Here is a 22,470-nt window from a genome sequence, read left to right on the forward strand (position 1 = left end):
TGGTGGGCCAATCGCTATGGACACTTCCAGCGATGGTAAGTGTATATACGAAGACAGCTTGCAACTTTATATTTTAACGTAACTGTTTATAACCATTTTCTTTTCAGTCTGGGGAGACTCATCAGCAGCTGGCTCGGAAGCGGCGATCACTGGTTTTGGAGAATCCGATGGTTTTGATTCTTTCTTGAGTATGACGGCTCCACCACCGGATACGAAAGTGAAAAGATCTGAGTCTGCGGAATCGGACGAGGGGCCCGATTTCAGTGTATTTATCAAGTAAGTTAAGAAAAAAGCTACTGACTTTTGCTGAAAAGAAAGAAATTAAAAAATTGATTTATTTCTTATGCTAGTCGTGAAATATTTAGTAGTAACACATCGAAAAATTATCAATTATTGTCTAAATTACACAATTAGATTCAAAAATATAATACTATTTCTAACAATAGTGCCTAGGTAATACCAGTTCTCTATTTATCTTTTAGACCAAAAGAAGGAGATCAGATAACAGCAACAGAAGGTGGACCTGTACCTACGTTAGCGCCGCCGCCAAAAAGTCCGCAGATCGCTGCGTACGCGGATTCCTCGCCGCGTTTCAATCCCTTCGATAAATCTGGAATCGCGCAGGATGCTGTGGTATCTGAAACTGCACAGACAGCCGAAATGGCTAGGACAGATTCTCAGGTATCGCACTAAATAAACCATTATATATGCCGCAATACTTTAAATTGTTTCTCCATTAACCAAATATTTTTACGCGCAGTTCTTGTCTTTCATTCTTTAATTAAATTAAGAGCATAAATATAAAAGAACTGTGCGATGCTTAAAATGCAATAAATTTGATCAAGTCCTATATGTGTATAAATGAAATAAAATATTTTTTTCTTATTTCAGGAAACCCCGCCTACTCCTTTGTTTGATGAGGACGTTAGCCAACCGCTTGAGGATTTCCCGCGGATAACTTATACCGGCGATGGTTGGGAGATGCAATTGCGACAGCCGAACAAAAAGAAAATCACAGGGCAACGTTTCTGGAAGAAGATCTTCGTCAAGCTGGTTTACCAGGGTGATAATCCGAGTCTTCAGTTGTTCAATAATAAAGACGACAAAGATCCGTTTCAAGAATTACCCCTACTCGCTTGTTATTCGGTATCAGACATCGGCGCTCAACAATTTGATCAGTACGGGAAGATATTTACAGTGAAGCTACAATATATCTTCTATAAGGAAAGACCTGGTGTGCGACCCGGCCAGGTCACGAAGGCGGAACGACTCACAAACAAACTCAGCCAGTTCGCAGCATACGCTATTCAAGGGGATTATCAAGGCGTCAAAGAGTTTGGGAGTGATTTGAAGAAATTGGGTCTTCCTGTCGAACACGCACCTCAGGTAAATTTTTTTAGTTCTTGATATAAATTATATTCAACGAATATTAAGTAGTGTGATTAATACATCTGTACATCCCACAATACTCGTAAAGATTAATTTCTAGAGATACAATTTTATATATACATAATAGGTATATAGGTATATATGTATATAGGTATATAGGTATATATGTAGAGAAAAAATATATGTAGATTAATATAACTAAAATCAACTAAACGCTAATTTTACCTTCCTAAATATAATTTTACTTTTACAATTATTATCAAACAGTTACTATGTTTGATAATATTTATTAAATATTGCACCTATACGCTAAATAAAATACATTTGATGAACTATTACCAAATTTTTTCAGTGTAATAATAATAATAAACTTTAGTATACTATCCAAATATAATAGCAATGATCTGTATAAATTTCCATTAAATGTTTTATGTCGATTATGTGCAGATCTCTCAGTTATTCAAACTTGGTTCCCAATGTTTCGAGGACATGAAACAATTTTCTTGTGCTATCGAGGAAGCGCTCTTCAGGTTACCGGCGCATCGTGATCGGGCTCTAACTTACAAAATGGAGGAAGTTCAGATAACAGTCGTGGATGAGTTGTATGTCGAACAGAACTCGGAGGGTCACGTAGATAAACAAATCGCACGTGTTCGTCTTTTCTTCCTGGGTTTCCTTTCTGGTAGATATCTCAGCGATTGCAAATATATTTGCTACATTTCACAAAATAAATCATAATAGAAAAATTGTGTTCTTACAATTTAGATTTTTTTTATGAAACCCAATTTATTGTTTAGGTATGCCCGACATAGAATTAGGAATAAATGATATGTGGCGACAAGGTAAAGAGGTCGTTGGTAGGCACGATATCATCCCCGTCGTAACGGAAGAATGGATTCGCCTGGAGAACGTTGAATTCCATTCATGCGTTCAGCTAGACGAGTACGAAAAATCGAGGATAATAAAGTACGTATTTTACAATAATAAAATCGATAAGTGTAACTTTCTTCAGATAAACATTAATAATTCTAACAATTTCTTCTTTGCAATTACAAATAAGCATGTTAATGGTGATAGACTTAAATTTCTTTATAATATATGAAATGTATCTTTATTTTAAGAAACTAATACAATTTTGCCTTTAACTAATCAACGTGCGTGTTTTAACCATCAATTTATTTTACAACTAATACCTTACTAACATATATCTTCTAAGGTTCAAGCCGCCTGATGCATGTTACATTGAACTGATGCGGTTTCGCGTAAGACCGCCTAAAAATAGAGAACTACCGCTTCAGCTAAAAGCTGTTATGTGCGTTACCGGGAACAAGGTAATTTTCTCTTTTTCCATTTTTTCAATAAACTTTCCGTACAGTATTTAAATAAAAGCGAAAACTTCTTGTTGATTTTAGTCATCATCGTATCTTTCTTCTATCTGTTATATTAGGTAGTATTGTCATTTTCCGTTCTATTATAAAAATATTATATTGGGTTTTATGTAAAACTTTTTTGTTAAAATTTCTTTTCATTCCTCTCATTCTTGTAACGTGCAACAAATTTTCATAGTGACACATTTATTGGGGCTGCATCATTTGATCTTTTTTTACGCGTTTTCAGGTGGAGTTGAGAGCAGACATTCTCGTGCCTGGTTTTGCATCCAGAAAATTAGGCCAAATACCATGCGAAGACGTGATGGTTCGCTTCCCTATACCTGAGTGTTGGATCTATCTCTTTAGGGTGGAGAAACATTTCAGATATGGCTCGGTGAAATCAGCACATAGAAGAACAGGGAAGATTAAGGGTATCGAGAGATTCTTGGGTGCCGTCGATACGTTAGAACCGCAGCTGATGGAAGTAACTTCCGGCCAGGCGAAATATGAGCATCAACATCGCGCCATTGTATGGAGGATGCCCAGGTTGCCAAAAGAGGGTCAAGGTATTTGCCTATACCTTTTTTTACTTATAAACTATATAAAAAGTCTAAGCAGTAAGTAAGTAAACATAAACGATTGGCCAATCACAGTCGAGAACGTAAAACAATAATATAATTAGTAGTGAATAAAAAAATTGATTTGCTTACTGTTTACGCTTTTCTATGTACCACTGGCGTCAGTCGAGATTAACAAATTACTCTTACATTTTTTTTGTTTCATTGTTAAAAAATTTGTATATTATACTTTATATTTTTTATATTATTTTATTCTATTTTGTGAGCTAAAAAACTGGATTCTGGAAGTCTGAACAATATATTTATTAAATATAAAAATATTTAGATTCTGCATAAAAGTAGAAGCATATTACGCATAATGGTTTAAATATATGTTCAAATCATCGTCCAAATGATTGCTGCTGGCTCTTGTCCAATTTCAGTTATTTGCGGTTATTTTTAGGTGCGTACACGACACATCAGCTGGTTTGCCGTATGGCTCTCACCTCTTACGATCAAATCCCCGAAAATCTTTCGGAATATTGTTACGTGGAGTTTACAATGCCGGCGACGCAAGTATCTCATACGACTGCGAGGAGCGTCAGCCTCCAAAACAGTGACAGTGATGCGCCCCCAGAGAAGTATGTTCGAAATTTGTCGCGTCACGAATACAGGTAAGTTCTAAAAGATTATTTTAATATTATAAATTATATAGCAAGAATTCCAGTATATCTATCGAATTATTCGATTATTAAAATTAATAAGCGTTTGATATTCCTGTAAGAAGACAGTCCATTTATACTGAGTTTAAATTCCTACCCGGATAGTGTCACCCAGGTATCACTCCATCCTTGTTGTTTATCAAATGTTAAACAAAGATGACATGACATCCGGGTGGGAATTCGAACGTGCCTCTATAGTTGTCTTTTTTTATTGTTTTCTTTTTACTTAAACCAGTATTATTTAATTGTTGAGTGTTGCTGTATTATCAAACGTTATTTAGGGTAGGGATTGAGCATACACAAGGCGAAGGGCCGGGTGCGTATGTCTCGGCGACGATTGCAAAGAAAATCCCTGAGACTACGCCAGAAGTTCAAGAAACGCCCGACGCACCGGCCGATTCTGATTCCGACTCTTCAGAGTAACATGAGTAATCGGTGGATAAATCAATGTCAATCGTCTCTGCGTTGTAATAATTAGTACAGTAAGCTCAAAAAAATGCGACTCTCACAACTAATATTTTAATTATCGGTTTAGTTAAATAAAATGAATAGCCGGGGACAAATTCAATTAAAACATAAATATTTAGTTCTACTATCGTACGACTATTTGACACTGTCAAATATTTGTACAACTACTTAAACAAAATCACATGTGTTTCTTTTCCAACATACTCAATATCTTTTTGTACCGTTCCGCTCGTATTTCTTTAATACATTCGGTGATCAAATGTCGTTTGGTTCGCTCGAGATATTGTTTTGAGATCCAATTTAACCACTCTTTGAATAGTGTTTAAACTAATATTTGCCTCCTTTTTATCATTTTTTGTATGGAATGAACAGGATTGCGGGCAATCTTGCCCTTGACCAATTCAATAAAAGTTCGTGCAGTTCGTGAACAACCATACTGCCTGACTTCCTAGGAGTTAAGAACCCAGACAACACAAAATCCAAATTTGAGACATAAGACGTCTTTAAGATGTTTTTTAGATGCCAAAGATGTCCATGTCTCGATTTTGAACACTTAGTGTTGTCTGGGAACTTACTGATATTTGATTAAGTACCAATTTTTTTAACACGGAATACAGTACGCGGAACGGTGGCACCCACAAGCTGACAAATTTCTTGAATTGATTCTTGGACGTGGAGCAAATCGTATATTTTTTATTTATCGAACATTTTTAATGCGATTGACAAGAATATAAAATTATTATTACAACTTTGTGATATATCAAAAGCGACGCTTCCATTATGCAACAAATAGCGTTAATGTGTCATATCCAACTAACATAATAGTGATTAAAAAAGAGTTGCATTTTTTTGCATGTACTGTATATTATCAAGAGGATAGAAAAGGACTATAAAAAGGAAATGGGTTACGTAAATCGATTGATAAAGGTTATATATATGGCTGATACACTAGTCGTTTAAGCGGTGAACATAAGGCTGGTATTTATAATCCGTTCTTATTTTAAGACCGTTTTAAGTAATATTTGAAAGTGTTAATACAGCTCTGTAGTCGGTATTTATAATTCGTTCTTCTTACAAGACAGTCTTAAGTAATGTCTTAAGATGCTAAGGTGGCTCTTTGATTAGTTCATGACATCTAAAGACTGTACTTAAGATGATCTTAAATGTAAGAATTGCGACTATATACACCAGCCTCTGATTGGCTTATGACATCTTAAAACTATTTCAAACAGTCTTAGAACCGATTATGAATACCGGCCATAGATACTATATCATGTACATGTTACTAATCTGTATGTATACAGAGAGAAAATTCACACGAATTAACCACGAGATGTTTCATAAGTTTGCTGATAGTTATAATAAACGGTGGATGATTATTCTACATTTGAGAAAATAAATACTTCGCGCGATCGTTTATCAATTCAAAAATAGCCGAACCGATAATTATTATGATTGAGGGAAACAGAATCAGATCAGTAAAGATTAAAAAATTAGTCAATTTACAAGATCCTTAAACGCATCGATCGCTGAGCGATCAAGCTAGTCAAAGCCATGCAGACTGAAGAGATAATTTACTTGAATAAGAATTGCTAGAATGATAATTGCGAATTGTACAAATTATTTTCGATTTTTTATCGAGAGTCTCACATCTACTTGGAATTAAGTATGACTACTCTTTTTTTGCAATTCTTGAATCAATTGCTATGATAATTGTTCACAAAATAATGATTGACAGCGAGCAATTTACGAAACATCTCGTCCACATTCTCGTGCAACATAGCGACTAATGACAAGTAAATAATTAAAGGAAAAATAATTTGAAATATGGAAAGACAATACCGCTTTTCTGTTTTATTTAGCTTGTTAAATCGTAGAGCACTCGCAACGGAAAGCTTTGTGTTCGTAAAGTGCTTTATGACGTTATAAAGATTTAAAAACATTTCCATAGGCGATTGTAATGAATTGAAATTGTTGATGAGAACATTTGCGTGCTGTGTGCTTTCTAAACAGATGGCATTGTTTATTCGGAAATTTACACCAAAATTATTTGTATTATTTATTACATCTTAGTTCTTCTGATTTATATTACAGAGATGGAAATTTTTCTTTTGCATATTATTATACATAGAACTGAAATGTCTTATTTAAATACTTTAAAATTTTTATATATTTTAAGAAATGTTCATAAATCTAGCATTCATTTTTATTATATTTAATTATAACGAAAAATCACTCAAAGAGAAAGATATATCTCTAAATTACGTCGTTGTTGCAATCAGAGGGCAATAACGAGGGAGGGTGTTGATTATCAGAGACAAATAATACATCTAAGCTATTAGTGGACTAGTTTACATCATGGTACTTGATACAGATACTAACTAGTAACTTTCTAAAGTTACTACTTAATACGTGTACCAATTCGATGTAAAAGGGGTCAATATATCCTATTCCCGTAGTATCCCCTAGTATATCCTATTGTTTGAGCTTATAGATGATCTATGCATACCGTTATCTAGTCGCTAGTAGGTATTAACAATAAGTTATAAATTTATTATCATGGTTAGAGCCTGCGGTTAGAGTCTGTGAAATAGTGTGTGAATAATAATGAGATATTGATAATTCTAGAACGATGGTGTCCATTGTGTGTGTGTGTGTATGTATAATATTAATTGTATATGTATAATATTAATTGTATATGTATAATATTAATTTAGTATGATCAATGCTATAAATGCGATGGAGATTTGCGAGAAATAGTCTAGTTCTTAATTATAACAATACTCGTTAAGAATTAACAGTAATAGTATCATGAATAATCTGCAAGTGCTTGTAGTGGTAGCGCGTTGTAAAATTCTAGACTAGACATAAGTTTATGTTTTTATTATTTTATTTTTATCTTTCTCGGTCGATACGTATACGGTATCGACTTGTCGGCAGAAAAGCAGCATCACCAAATATTAGAATTAAGACTGTACTAGTCATATAATTATGCGAGGTTTCTATACTGTATACGTGAATACAGAGAGATCTCCATTAATTACATACAGTCTGATGTAATCTCATATTGTATATGATGTATATCTAAGATAAGATATTTAAACAATTAGAGGCATAAGTTTCAGTTGTGTTTTAAATTTTTCTTTGACATTCTCAACCTGCAAAAAAGGTCGCAAGAGTTCATTCTAGTCCCTAGCTATTAAGACAATCGTATGACACGAAAGAATTCGCCGTCGATCATACGTTATTCGATAAGGTTTAGATTAAGGATAGATTTTAAGCATGATTTTTCGGTTCACTACCGATTATTGTGACATTAAGGACGGTAATATATAATACTCATAAGTACACCTGTTAATTGTTAATTGCTACTCTGATCTTCAACGACGTAAATTAGTCCTATATAAATGTCTCATAGAATCTTCTGTTTTCTTTAGAATTTCTTTAGCGAAATTTGATTTGATTGAAACATTGTCATTCTTAACGACAAGAGATAAAAATTACCGAAAAAACTATAAAAATTTTGAGTAAAAAAACTCACAATCAGTAAAAACCAGTTTTTTAATCTGACCTTAAAAGTTTTGTTACCAGGATATTTTCTACATTTTACGCCATATTATTGTTCTAGAATTTAGCATTTGCATTCATCTAAAAGATTTCTGTGTAAAGATACTTGTAAACATTGTAAACAATCAAAGTACAATGGTTAACACAATTATTAAATAGCGGTGATCGTGAAATATATTATTTATTGTTAGATCCAATTTCGAAAAGGTGTTATCATAATGATGGGTACTGCAATTACAATATCTATAATGAAAACATTTCGGTTCAATATTTAAAATTATAAAGATAAAAAATATTAAATAATATCGAAATGATATAGATGTTAAACTTACTATCGATGAATATAAAAACAAAAAGATTTGTATATCTTTCTTTCAGGATTTTAATGGAAAACAGTTTTTTTTTACCCCGTAAAACCGGATTTTTACTGGGTCTTTTAATCCAAAGTAAAAAAACCTATTTTTTCATGTCTAGTTTAAAAAATGGAAAGAATTCTCTATAATGAAAATATGAATGTATAAACCAATAACAGTAACAAATATTACCAAAGAGTTTTATTTTATTTTATATCACAATTCTTATATAAAGTCAAATTGTATTGATTACGTTTGTAACTTGCTAAGTTACGAAATCTTAGTTAATTATGTTATCTTAAAATTATTTGTTTTTTTTTTTCATATATTAGACGTTTCTTCGCAGATACAAATGTTCGTCATGATGCGGAAAGTTTTATAAGGAGGATACGCATAAAATATTCACCAACACAAATATAAATCGAATTTTCGCATTTTGAAACAGCGCAAAGCTTTTCGAGTTGCAGTGTGGAGATTTATTTGAGTTTGGTATCTCTAAAACGGATTTTGGGCAAGTTTTTTCTTCACGGAAGCTTGCGCCAAGACGTGACTTTTCCAGCTCGTGATCTCAAAATATGCGTAATCCAACCGTCGTATGATCCAGAACGGCGTTTGTGTATCTAAGCAAAAGAGAAAAAAAAATGAAACAAAAGCATATATACAGTTAAACATTGCATGTATAGATTTTAGGAAGAGATAAGTAGAGTTAGGAGAGTAAATGTGTGCAATGGTGTGTTTACAATGACTTTGAAAGAGAGAATAGTAGAGAGAAATTATATACGCGATATGAATTGGATTTTGAACATTTAATAAAAGAGGGTTGATACTTGTCATATGTTTGTTGCGATTTTGCCCGTTTGCTTCTCTGATAACTTTTCTGCTTCAAAAAGAAGAAAAATTATGAGAAAGGTACATGTGCAATTATAAGAATGTTAAGAAAATTATCTTTAAAAGTATTACAATTATAAACGACTCATTATAACACAGTTTGTTAATTTCATTTACAATATTTTAATACAATCACGCATGATGCGTTATAAATCTTGAAACTCTCATCATAATGATACGATATATAACTCACGTAATTCGTGAAATGTGATGGTATTCCCTATTTCTGTAAAAAGTATAGCTTTGATGTTAGCATATATGCAGTGAATAATTGCCTATACAATTAACCAATATATTATATACATATAATTTTAAACCCTGTTGATCCGACTTGGTATAAAGAATAAATTGTAAAGGAAATAATAAACCGTAGAATAATGTAATAATTGTCCTTATCGTATCGAGAAATGTTCTGTACAGGTGAAAAAGTCTGTAAAGATAAAGTTTATTCGCGCTTTTTGTGAGATCTACATGTAATATTTAGGAAAAATAAAGGCGAAAATATATTATATGACGGAAGGTGTATGACATAGATGAGAGAATAACATGTATTTCTTTGAGGATTGCTTCTTTTCAATTCAATATGCACGTGGTCACCCTTAAATGAAATCGTCAGGGAAAGTTTAATTGCAAACTTAATTGCGCTTTTTACTGTGCAACTATATTTTGCTACAACAAACCAAGAGTGAATGAAGTCCTAAAAATACAAGTCACACTATACTTATAGCTAATTAATTCCAAGTAAAGCAAGTTTAAAATCACTACTGTAATGAAGAAACAAAGTTAACGTGAGTAATGATGGCCGTAGAAGATTCTTCCAATTAAATTTTGTAGATAATCGATTTCGATTATGTGTCAAATTTTGTCAAATGTGTCTCAAATTATTTTTAAATGATTGTCTTTTTTTTACGCACATTATGTTACAAGGATTCTGCCAAGAACTATACTATATGAAATTTAAATGCACTATAAACTGATAGATTCTTAGCCTATAATTATTAGCTGTACCTTACAATACGTATAGCTTAAAATAAACTAAAATATTAGCTATATATATATATAGTGTAGGACAGAAATATTAAAATAAATATTTATATGTATATTTACGCGTTATTGATTCAACATTAATGTTGTAATTACACGTTGCTTGTAAATGTTAATATTGGCGGATGATATCATTTAAGGGTTGATCGACATCAGGGTTAATCAACGCAAAAGCGGAGCACTGAAACGAATGTACTACTTTATTTTGTCGTGCCAGATAGTAATGTGTAACAATCATGATCGAATAAATAACTTATGTTACATATCGTAATTTAGAGCTTTTTACAGAGTTATTGATTTGAAGGAACGCGTGTTCCTTCAAAGTCACGCAAACAGATAAGCGGCAAAAAAGTATATATATATGTGTGTATATATACATATACATATGTACGTATGTATAATCGCACTTATCAGTCGTGCCATTTTGACCAATTTAATATAATATGCAGGACTTTCCTTTTAGATTTGTACATAAATGGTGGCTATCGCAGAAAGTCCTTTTTTTTTCGCGGAAATTTCGAGATAATTAGGGGAAATATTGCGTTAAGATTTAAAAAAATACATTATAAGTGTCGCAATATGAAAGTATAAACCAATGTTTCTCCGATTTAATTTAAGAACATAGAGCATTCCGGAGTTTGTTAAAAATTTTCGATATTCCTTGTATGCTTTCATATACTATAGAACGGGAAAATATATATCGCGCAAAATTATAAGAAATGCGATTGGGAATTAACAATCTAAGAACTCGGAAGTCTTTCTAGAGCCACTTTCTAGAGAAAAATATTATCGCAAAAATATAGTTTCTCCTTACGTGCATTTTTTTATTTAATAAAAAAAGGTGCAATATTCCTCGTAAGACAAGAATAGAAATACCCTAAATAAAATTGTAATTTAGAAGAGCAAACTAGAATAGAAATCTTCAAATTACTGTAGGGAGGAGAGAGGAAACAATTAAACAAATGTAACTTTCTATTAAGAAAGGTCTGAGGAAAAATAAAAATAAATTAAATGATCGAACTTTCCCTCTGGAGAATCCGGACTCGAGCTATGTAATTATCGATTGACATTCGAGCATGTAATGTAAAAATAATTAGAAGAATACGCGCTTTCTGGTATCAAGACTGTTTTTGATTCTTCAGAAGTGCAAGAAAATACGTTAAAGGAAAGTTTAGGCTAAACACTTTCAAGAAACCTTGTTTTCAGATGAAAAGATATGCGTCATATTACAGTTTACATAAATCTTGTGGTTTGAGTGACATTTGTGAGTTGCCGTGAATATAATTTTGACGCTCAAGAAAAGAAGCTAATTAGTTTCGTAAGGCGCCTGTATATGATATTTATAGTAGTGCCGGTATAATATATGTAATTATTGTACGTGTACGTACACACATGCAGCGTTGAGTCGGTAAATTAACGCAGATTAATAGCATATATGTGGATTGTATAACGTAGAGAGTGCGGACGAAGATTTCGTTCCGGTTTCTTCATCTGTTTCATCGTTCGAGACGGTATTGGCCCTTTAAAAAAACAAAAGAAATGGCACCCGGAATAGTGTATAATATGTATAACAACAATTCCCCATAACGAACAAAAGGAAAAATGCTAATCCTCTAATCTCTAACTTATAAAAATATATATATATTATATAAATATATATACATATTGTATATGTATATGCAATGGTAATAATGTACCTATATAATTACTTTATGAGTATATCTATCACTTTAATTGTAATGTAATTGATATGTTATAACAAAATAATGTATACAAAGAGTACCAAACGAACAGCAAAAGAAATTCAAGAAATTCTTCTTGTATTATAACTTACAGGTATGAGAGAGGAAATGGAAGAGAGAGAGAGAGAGAGAGAGAGAGAGAGAGAGAGAGAGAGAAAATACGCGCACAGACCATTTTTGAAAGCAAAGACAAAATAAGTGTAGCACTGTTAGTAAATGGTACCAGCGATAAATTCTATGTATCGATAAATAATATAGCATTGTTTAAAGGTTGAAAATTAAGTCACGTCTGAAGTTATATTTTCTTATTCTTACAACTGCGATGCAGCCTTCCATTACAATTACATTACCTACGTTTGTTTTATTTCCTTTAGAAAGCAAATATAGATAATGCAGAATTTTGAAGTTACTCAAATCCTAATTGGTGCACTAATTTTCAATAAGATGATTAGTAGACAGTACGAAAAAATGTGATTGTTATAAATTATAATTAAAAAATGTAATAAAAAAAAAATAAAATGACAATGTTTTATGTCATCATCGATAATAGCGATTAAGGATAAAACACCGGAAATATTTAATAGAAAATCTCCATGCCAACGCTAATTGTCAGCTTTCCCTTCAACGACGATTACATGTATTATATGAACATTGCCTCGGGAACACAACGTCTAAATTTTTTGTACAAAGTATAACCTTTTTTACTCTTGGCTTTTTCTACATTTAAATTACATAGTGAACAAACACAACTGTCCGTGTTCGACGATGCAATCGCCGGGAACATTCTTCTAATCTTTGCACTTCCGTAAGTACAAGATAAGAGTATGCTCGCACAGAAAACTGCGACATAATGTATTATGTAACTTGACTCTTGTATGACTATTTTCTTCCAATTTAGCACTTTTTTCTTTTTCCTCTGTTTATACACACTAAATTCGAAATTTGCATGTTTCGTGACAACATTTTTTTCTTGCCATTTTCGAAACATATAAATTATCGTATATACGTGTGCATATATACGATGTGTATGTATTCAAAAGATTTGTTTTTTATTGCTACATTCGACTGGACTAAAACTTTTCTCGTTCTTGCCAAATATCAAACAAAACCTATTTCACTTTGAGTGCAAAGAATGTATAGCACAGTTCAGTATTATAAAAAACAGACCTAAAATTTCTTCTGATGTTCGTCCATTAAAATTTGAATTTCGGATGACAGTGCGTTCCTATTGTCACATATGTTAACAAGCGCATGCTAATTACTCCATTTGTATCCAGAACATAAATATGTATTCTTTTGAATACTAATTAATAGGACAAGATCGACAAATATTTACAGAAAATTATTTCGAGATCTCTTGTCAATTATTAAGATTTAAAGTTCTCAATTTCATTAATTTTTACATTTGTTATATGGCTGAAGAAACCCGGTAGTTTCTTGAAAACTATGCAAAAATGTATCCTGTATAAAAAAAAATCTATATATATCCGTTATTTTAAAAAATCTATAAAATTTTGAAAATTCATCGGAGAGAGAAAATCCAAGCCAATCTAAAGGCGATTGTTCGCGGGCACGGATCGTCGGCGGAAGTTCTGCTGCGACCGTTCTCCAGCCGCGGGAGACCACGTGACCACGATCGCGGACATCGCGCAAGCGCGGTGCGGTCGATAATGTGCGGTACGGGCGAGTGCGAATGTCCCACCGCCTCCACCACCTCCGCCGCCGCAACTACCGCTACCACCGCCACTATCGCTGCCGCCTCCACCTCCACCGTCGGCCGCTCAGCTGTTTCTGTTTACTAAACAAAGGAGCCAGTTCGACGCTGGATAGCGAACGGCGCGTTCGCGCGCGACGCCACTCGTTCCCCGCTCGAGAGGACGACGACGTACGTTTAACTCGTTCCGTTCGAGTCGTGAAGTCGTGACGTGACGCGATCTGCGGGAAGCTATCTCAGCTTGCCTGGCTCCATAGGCCGCATGCGAAGGAGATAATCCGGAGCGTGTGCGACTACTTCGGCGCATCGCGGTGCACCGACCACGGCGAACGCGGAGCGGCGGCCCGAGTGATCCGAAGGGCGGCGCGCAAACAGTGAGTAAAAATAAATAAGCGACGTTAGCGTCCAGGGCCAAGCGAACACTCGTGCCCCTTCCGTCCGTCCGCCCATCCGCTCGACCTGGTCCTTGACATGATTTCCGACACGCGCAGGATTTGACAACCCTTCGGGATTACGTATCTCCGTCTACGGGAGTTTCCGCGCTCGCGCCCTACGCCATACGGAAGTGAAGCGCTCGACCGCGCCGCACGTTACGCTCGTACTTGACACGCAACACGATGTCGTTGCGTCATACGTCACGTCGTATTTAGAAGACACTGTCGACAAACAATTAACGCCGCACAATGCGCGCCCAAGTATTTTCTTTTTTTCGACAAGCCCCGCCAATGACAGAGTGGTATGGATTTAATCGCCAATACCGTCCGACGCATGTGTAATGGATAAGATCCGTAAGATCTTTTTCCAAGAAAAGACTTTTTGCTTGGGGACTCCTGATGGAACTCGTTCCTTGCACTCGCGCGGTCATCATCCGAACGGATGATCGTAGCCACGGTTCTTATAGAAAGAGCCATCGGCTCTTGCTCATTGCACATCCGTCGAGCGGTATCAACAATTAGATCTAATTGCAAGATGCAGTCGGGAAGCGACGTATAACTCGCGTTGTTCTATAGGATGATTCAGTTAATATCAACGTTTCTTGTGTCTTTTACGATGGCTGACGGTGGAACAATGACAACAGAACATTAACAATAGAACAATGACAATTTTATGAAACCTATTATATAATTATTGTATGTATATCTCGTAGAAGCAAGTCATCCGGTTTTTTTAATCGTAAAACGTACAAACAAAGAGGTCTATAAAAGTTCAATTTAGAAATAAAAATAACATTAGATATTCGTCATAACGCGATTTGACTATTCAAAATTTTTGTAATTATTTTTTAGGATAACCAAGTCATTTTTATGAAAAATAGACGACGTGTCTTTTTTTATATATCTGACGATGAAATTTTTAATTTGTTATACAATATAAAGCATGACACTGCGGGACCTTCCTGACCATGAAAAATGAATATTGGCTTTTTATTCAATACTTTTACAATTCTGCTTATACGCGATCATTCTCTCAGCGATGCATTAAAGATACTAGTATTAAAGAATAACGTAACATGATATATACCGATATACAGGATACACACATAAATAAGAGAAAATAGAGACCATTGAAACACGCGAGCGCACGTCATGCATGGTCAATTTCTGTTTCTTATATTTACGTTTTATATCCCAATCCTCCTGTTTTGCAATGGGCTTGGCTATCGGCGGACTGTAAATCGATTGCACTGTTTCCGTTCATGATTGCAACGGAGAAACCACCTTTCCGTTACTTTCGTTCTCTTTTTTTTCTCTCTCTTTTGTTCAGAAGGCTAAGCTTCCCTGCTCGCATTAAAAGCTCCGATTATCGTGAATCTCGTGTTACGCATTTGGCGTTTTAGTTATAAAATGATAAAAATTATATTTCTAAAGCGATATAATTATTACTAGGATCATTCACCATGAACATAACATCTATGGAACATTGCATAATTATATATATATATATGCAATATTTAAACGAAGTAGAAAGTAAACGCCTACAAATGCGTTGAAATATACCTAATTTACATAATAGTTGACTTTAATAGCCACATTAGTAGTTTATAATTTAAGAAATGTTCTAAATAGATATGTCTATCAAGCTAGAATGCCTACATGGGCATAATTATTCGAAACACATGGAGAATTTAGTGCTCTTTATGTGCTAATTTGTTGTTGTAATCCCGATTTTTGTGCTCAAGTCGTTTAGCCGAAAATTAGTTTTCTGCTGATTTTTAAAGTTAGAATGCATTAAATGGCCATGTTGGCATTCTAGCTTGATAGACATTAAATAGATAGGAGCTTTGTCGGTCTTCGTCTCGGTGCCATTGTATTTTAACAGCTTACGCAACTGTCAGCGAACCCGTTTACTGACAAAGACGTTTCTAAACGCTTGATCAATTGCGTAATCGGATTCCAACGTGTCAACTAGTGTCTCTTGTGGTAGTTTAATTATTTAACGAATTCTGTGCATTTCCATGGAAAGAGAGTATATATATTGTTCCTGTACAACCTTGATAATCGAAAGATTACAATGTCAAGATGGAAAGGAATTTGTGCGTAATTATGGATTTCGCACAACTGGATTCCGATTTAAAGATTGATGATCACCATATATTTTAATCGAGAGAGAAAATGAGCAGTGAGTTAGTTTACTGTGATATCAACAATATCAAGATGAGTCACGGATAACAACAAGGAAAAGGAGAATTTCTTGAATTTTCTTCTTTCCTATTTCAAGATGGGAATAATTCTTCTTACAATGTATATTTATTTCTGATTAAATTATAAAATCAAAATGGTGAAAGTTACAGAATGTAAAGTCTATAAATTTTTGGAGAATGTATTTTAAAATATCGCGGAACTCGCTGAAGTGCGCAAAATTATTCTGACATTTACATTGGCGAAACGCGTAATCACGGTTTAAAACGCTGTTTAAGATCTAATCAGTTCCACGTTCCATTGACAGTCCTTTCATTCCCGATGATTTAATGCCCTTGTGCAACGAAATCTATCTTCGCGGCGCATTAAACAAACTTTTTGCATACACATAGTTTCAGTCGGTAAGATATTATGTAAACGAGAGAGAGATACAGACGCGAATGCACAATAAGGTCATTTGGGATGATAGGATAAAATTTTACGAAGACATCCGGCACATTCGATTGCCATGATAAAAACATAATTATATCGTGTCGTCGCGTCATCGATCATTACATACAGATCAACGAGGTTTCACATAATTTTTTCAATCATGGTTCTACAATCCTCACAAGAAACGTATCTTACGCGACTCTATTTTCTTCACTTCTGCATGTGCGTGTATCTGCGCATTATTCCTTCATCAAGATTACAAAGTTTGGAAGGTCGAACTCGATATTATATTCTAATGGAGAGAACGATTTTACTGAAATATTTAAACATTTAGCTACATATAAATACAGATTTGAAAATAATTTCATTGAATCAAAATAATTATGTAGGAAACTTAAATACGATATAACAACGCTGCAAGAAATTAAATTTTTGCAGCATTGCTTATCATATTTGAGTTTCACATTTTAATAATTAACTTGAGTGTTCTCTATAATTATTTTGATAGTTCAATAAAATTATTATCAAATCTATATTTACATATAGTTAAATTTTTAGGTACTTCGGCAAAATCGTTCTTTTCGTGCTTGAAAAAACATATCATGGTAATTATTAATAATATGATCACACGTGGAATATTGAATCTTTAATATATCGTTAGATTCATTTTAGTTAGTAAACGAGCTAGATGTTCGAACAAATCACAGATTAAGAGCAACATATAATCAGAATGTGTATTCTCGTTAGTGCGCGCTGAAGAAATCCTGTGCGCTGATACTGATTTTCCGCTTACGATAGCGTGACTCCGTAAGATTTTCTGTCGGATGGATATTCGAAACTTCCTATTGCTCCTCACAGTAAAGAAAGTGGATTCCGCCTTGAGCATTCTGCAGAAAGCATTTGTTTCTAATGCCGAGTGCAATGAAATTGAAATCTGACAGACAACGTAAAGTGAAAACAAGAGAGATAAGAGTACTGAGTCATTGGAATCAGATTATCGGAGAATTAATACGCAATCACGAAGGCCGCAATATTTGTTGCTAAATATCTCAGTGGCACCAATAAAACGTGATTATTTGTACTGAAACGTTTATAAAATTACTTGTGTTCTTAACGATACAGAGATATCAGAGATCTTTGTTTCGCATTCCTTTGATAAAATTTCGTTCATAACATATTTGCGATTGTAACGTATCTGACATGTATACGTTTGATTGTCGTTGTAATTGTTACGAATATCATCCGCATAAAGGCTAATATTTGATCTGTAATGTAGCAGTAAGCTGCCATTAAACGCGCAGCTCTACAGCGTTGAGCTGAAAAGGGAGAAGTTTGCCACAATGTATAGCGTTCCAGTGAACGGTCTATCTGGTATACACCAGGTGTTCCAGAACTACTGCGCAGCACTTTAGTGGAGCACGATTGTTCTGTAAACGTCAGACCGTAAACAGGCCTTGATCTCGTATGCTTTAAAAACTAACAGTCTTTAACGAGAATTAAACTCGACTTTCTCACGAAAAGACGTGAAATTTGCATCTGTCAAGAAATCTGATTGAAAAAATGTGCTTTTTCTCTTTGCGATCTTCTCTATAACACTCTGTATACATCTCTTCTTTTTCGTCGACGCCGCTTTCTCATACGCATTGATTTAATTGCCGTGCGTCGATGCGAAGCGTTTTTAGGAACTGAGAAAGGAATTGAGAGGAAGAGCACATTGTCTAATTGCATAGGATGCTTCCAAAGTTACGATGAGACAAACGCGATCGAAGATACCATTTATCGATTATTGCCTCGGCATTGTTGATAATGGCATCTATTGTACGTCGTAAAATCTGCAAGAAAAAATACTTTATCTGAGAGAATTTTTATATCCACAAGTAAATTTATTAATTTTATTTGAATTGATAGGATCGTTTATTATTCAAATCAGAAAAGACATGCCAGTATCTTCGCATCTGCGCAACATAAAAACACAGATACGCGAATAATAACCCAGGCATAGAAGAAGTCTTTTAGATATCTGTAAGGTACATCTTTATGACGTCTTTAGACATGCGTCATCTGAAAAGATACGCAAAACTAATTCGTATTCTCCAAAACTTTATCGTGTCGCTTTTAAAGTTGTGCATTTAACATAATTTCGCCAATTACATGACGTAATTGTTAAAATTAGATACATTAAATGTACAAATGTGTATAAAAACTACATCCTTCCTCTGATCGAATGTGGCAAGCAACAATGACTTCAGAGTCCGCTCCGCACGGTCTATGCAACAAAGGTGCAGACAAAGGTGGGTACAGGCAGAGGATATATAGATATACCGATACGTGCATTCACAATGCGCTCTCCGGTCGCGCGAGCAGAGCGTGCGGCAACCTTGAGGAAGCGAGTAATATTCCGCGGCTCTCGCATTTGCGCAGCAGAGGAGCAGACGGACTTTCGTCAATGTTTCCTCATCGGTTTTCAAACATGAGGCGGAAAAGTGGCGTTCCACTTCGACGCGTTTCGCGCTTTTAGCTCTCATTTCGCGACCGGTGAAAGGACACACCGCACAAAGCTCCCTCTCTTACCTAATCCGTTGTTTCATTTCCGTGATATAGCATCTTCTCAGAAGAAAAAAGAAGAAGAAAGGAGGGAATGAGAGGTAGCAATGTTTATATTATTCTCTGCGATGTTTAATGATGGCTAACATCATCGTTTCTCTCTCTCTCTCTCTCTCTCTCTCTCTCTCTCTCTCTCTCTCCTCGTTTCTTTTTTCTTTGTTTTATGAACTTCTCTCGCGAATATGAATGCCTTGCAAGCGGCTAATTGAATTATTTCACTGCATCATTTGCATTTTGCATAATGACGTTTTGTATTTTCTGTTAGGTACAACGCAGTTTAGGTACGAATAGCCTACAGATTCTTACACGCAGAGAACGGTTTTGCTAAAGTCTAAAAAAGTTAAATATAGATCTGAAAATAATTTTATTAAACCATCGAAATAATTATTGAGAATATTTAAGCTGATTACTAGAATGTCAAAACTTTTTGCAGCATGCTCATTATGCTTGAGCATTCTACATGATTATTTTGATAATCCAATAATTATTTTCAGATCTAGCTAAATTTGTAGGTATATCAGTAAAATTATTCTTTCGCGTGACGAGTAACACATACGATAATCAGATAGAAAATCTAGATGCAAAAAAATATATACGTCCATCAAACCTCTTGCATTCAACCTTGATTCTGTTTTTAAATTTTAAAGGTTTATCGCGTCGTCAATCGCCCGCACTCGAATTTTATGGCGCTTTTACGGCGACCCTGAATCTTTGAAGCGGAAGCGCGAAAAAAATCGAAAAATAAATCTTGTTAAACGTTCTACGCTTGGTGGCTTTGCAGTTTATTTGCTTCGCGAAAATTAATTCACAATATCATGAAACAGATGATTTGAGATTTTCGGGACTCGTTTCACACTAAATCTTTTTTTTTTTTTCGAATTATCCCCAGTGTGCAAGGTCTGAGAACGTTTATCTCTCTCGAAGTTTACAGAGAATCGCGGAGAAGGTCAGCTGTGTCTTTTCCGGCGCTTACGTACCATGCAAACGCAACCCGACTGACCCACTGCGCCGACGATTCTTGCTGACATTTCGTAATCGTCACCACTAGTCGTATATTTAGCGTTACGTTACGCATGGCCATCGTGCGGGAGAACGGGACAGCTGTAGTAGGTTCACTTGATACCGTTCAAGCCTTGAGACTCAGCTGATTGCCAGCCTACCGCTGGCAAACTGCATATGCGTTAGTTAATTACGATGTTCTGACTATTATCTTGGCACAATTCTCATTTCGCCTGGCTCGTTTAATTTTTCCACACTAAGATAAAACTAACTTAAAAAAATATCTAAATACGAAAATAATATTTGTGTCCACCGAAGCCTCTTACACTGTTAGATATTAAATTTATTCTCACACTGTTAGATATTAAAGGAGTAATTCATTCACTTGAGTTAAATAACATTTTGTTATTTTTAACTTTAATGTGTATCAAAATATAAATGTAAATCAATCCATTTCTATGGTTTAATTGCTTAGTTTGAAAGACAACTATATTATCGTATACACTTAGTAAACAATATACATTAGGTCCTTATATTTTGTATTTTTATATTGTTTTGTTCGCGAGAATTATATAAAAATAGTACGCTAACATTTAGTTATTTTATTAATGTTTGACATACATCTACGTTTTGAGATCCTTATAGTTTGCGAATCTTCATTCCAGACAGTTTCCGCTCTGGATTTGTCGATTTCTCGGACTTCGCTTTCGGCGGTCATATTAAAACGCCCCTATCTTATGAATCGAAACACATCTGCAACCAGCGTGAAATTACACAAACGTAGAGAGTGAATCTTGGCCTGTACAATCGTATTCCATTTACAACTTCCGTTAATCGTAAAAAGCTGTATTTAGATCCACGCATATAGCGTTTCACTCTTACTTTTTCATTTTATTGTTGGTCAGACATATGCCCGATTTGTAAGTAGCGTGATTTCACGGACGAATCTAAAGCGCCGCGTTAAGCAACACGCTCAGGAAATACGCAATCGTTATCACGTATAAATTATTTTCGCACGTGTGAAAATTACAATAAAAATACATTCACGGATTCTCCCCTTCGCTTAAGGTGTTCCATCGAAAGCACTCCATCGAAATTTATTTTCACAGGAGGTTTCGCGATACTCGCAATCTCGATGGGATAAATTGATTCCGATTGCGTATATACTTATATCTTTTTATTGCGTGCGCAAGACTATCCGCGAATAGCGCGTCAGTGTGTTGTCCGCGTTTCTTAGCGTTTCTCGCGGCGGACTTGTCTTACGACAGAACAAGGCGAGTCTCAGAGACGTGTCCACTGACCGTTGCGGACTTTCGCGACTCCCGGTATCCCCTTGATAGAGCAATGCGCCTCCGTCACGACTCCAATGCGCCCGTAACGCAGTGCAATGCACGGGGTCTTGCTAGAGACCCTCTCTCTCTCTCTCTCTCTCTCTCTCTCTCTCTCTCTTGCGCGCGCGAAGCCGCAGAGCGGAGAAAGTTAATTTCGCATGGCCGTTGAACCGATATCGCCGCTATTACGCTTAGGGGAAGCGGAGAGTATTAGACGTGGTTAGACGCGGTTAGACCAATTTGCTACTTCTAGGCTGGTCACGTCTTATTCGATTCGAGCCAGCCGTCTACTTGACGTCGATCAACGAACGCCGCTGTTCGCGCATTCAAGAGAATCGCCCGTGGATCGAAACTAGCACATCCCGAATTAACTCCTCGCGATTTGACGTACATGTGCTGGTTTTGTATCTAATCCAGCACGTCGTTGGGCCGCGCGTAAAGAAGCGTATCCGAATTTCCGGCGAAATGGCGAACGAACATTAACTTTCGCGATGATGTTTCATTCGGAATATCTGTCATATAGATGACTTCCTTAATATATACAATAATAGTCATATAGAGACTTCCTTCAAACTATATATTAATAATAATACACGGAGAGAATTTTTTTTTAAATTTACCCTGAAAATATGGTAGAGAAGAGAGAGAGAG

The 22,470-nt window shown here is 35.1% G+C and overlaps 2 protein-coding genes across 5 annotated transcripts in view; both read left to right on the forward strand.

The window, feature by feature from the left end:
• LOC108722058 (protein stoned-B) overlaps positions 1 to 6,541 on the forward strand; it is a 17,214-nt gene extending 10,673 nt beyond the window's left edge. Inside the window, exons 5-14 of the mRNA XM_018446965.1 lie at positions 5 to 35; positions 108 to 276; positions 483 to 681; positions 892 to 1,386; positions 1,837 to 2,071; positions 2,187 to 2,355; positions 2,606 to 2,720; positions 3,007 to 3,325; positions 3,780 to 3,990; positions 4,320 to 6,541. Of these exons, the coding sequence (XP_018302467.1) occupies positions 5 to 35; positions 108 to 276; positions 483 to 681; positions 892 to 1,386; positions 1,837 to 2,071; positions 2,187 to 2,355; positions 2,606 to 2,720; positions 3,007 to 3,325; positions 3,780 to 3,990; positions 4,320 to 4,461 (2,085 nt within the window). The 3' untranslated portion in view covers positions 4,462 to 6,541. The remainder of the gene's footprint in view (positions 1 to 4; positions 36 to 107; positions 277 to 482; positions 682 to 891; positions 1,387 to 1,836; positions 2,072 to 2,186; positions 2,356 to 2,605; positions 2,721 to 3,006; positions 3,326 to 3,779; positions 3,991 to 4,319) is intronic.
• A 5,526-nt stretch (positions 6,542 to 12,067) lies between these two features.
• The window catches only part of mlt (tubulin folding cofactor E like protein mlt), a 17,109-nt gene continuing 6,706 nt past the window's right edge, over positions 12,068 to 22,470 (forward strand). For 3 of the 4 annotated variants that reach the window (XR_001936597.1, XM_018446980.1, XM_018446982.1), the window contains exon 1: positions 12,068 to 12,905. The gene's annotated coding sequence lies outside the window, so the exon portion shown is untranslated. Of the gene's footprint in view, positions 12,906 to 13,869; positions 14,189 to 22,470 lie in introns of those variants that run through there. The other variant, XM_018446981.1, reaches the window with a different exon arrangement.

The sequence above is a fragment of the Mycetomoellerius zeteki genome, unplaced genomic scaffold (genome assembly GCF_001594055.1).
Source record: "Mycetomoellerius zeteki isolate Tzet28-1 unplaced genomic scaffold, Tzet1.0 scaffold192, whole genome shotgun sequence".
NCBI classification, from domain to species: Eukaryota; Metazoa; Arthropoda; class Insecta; order Hymenoptera; family Formicidae; genus Mycetomoellerius; species Mycetomoellerius zeteki.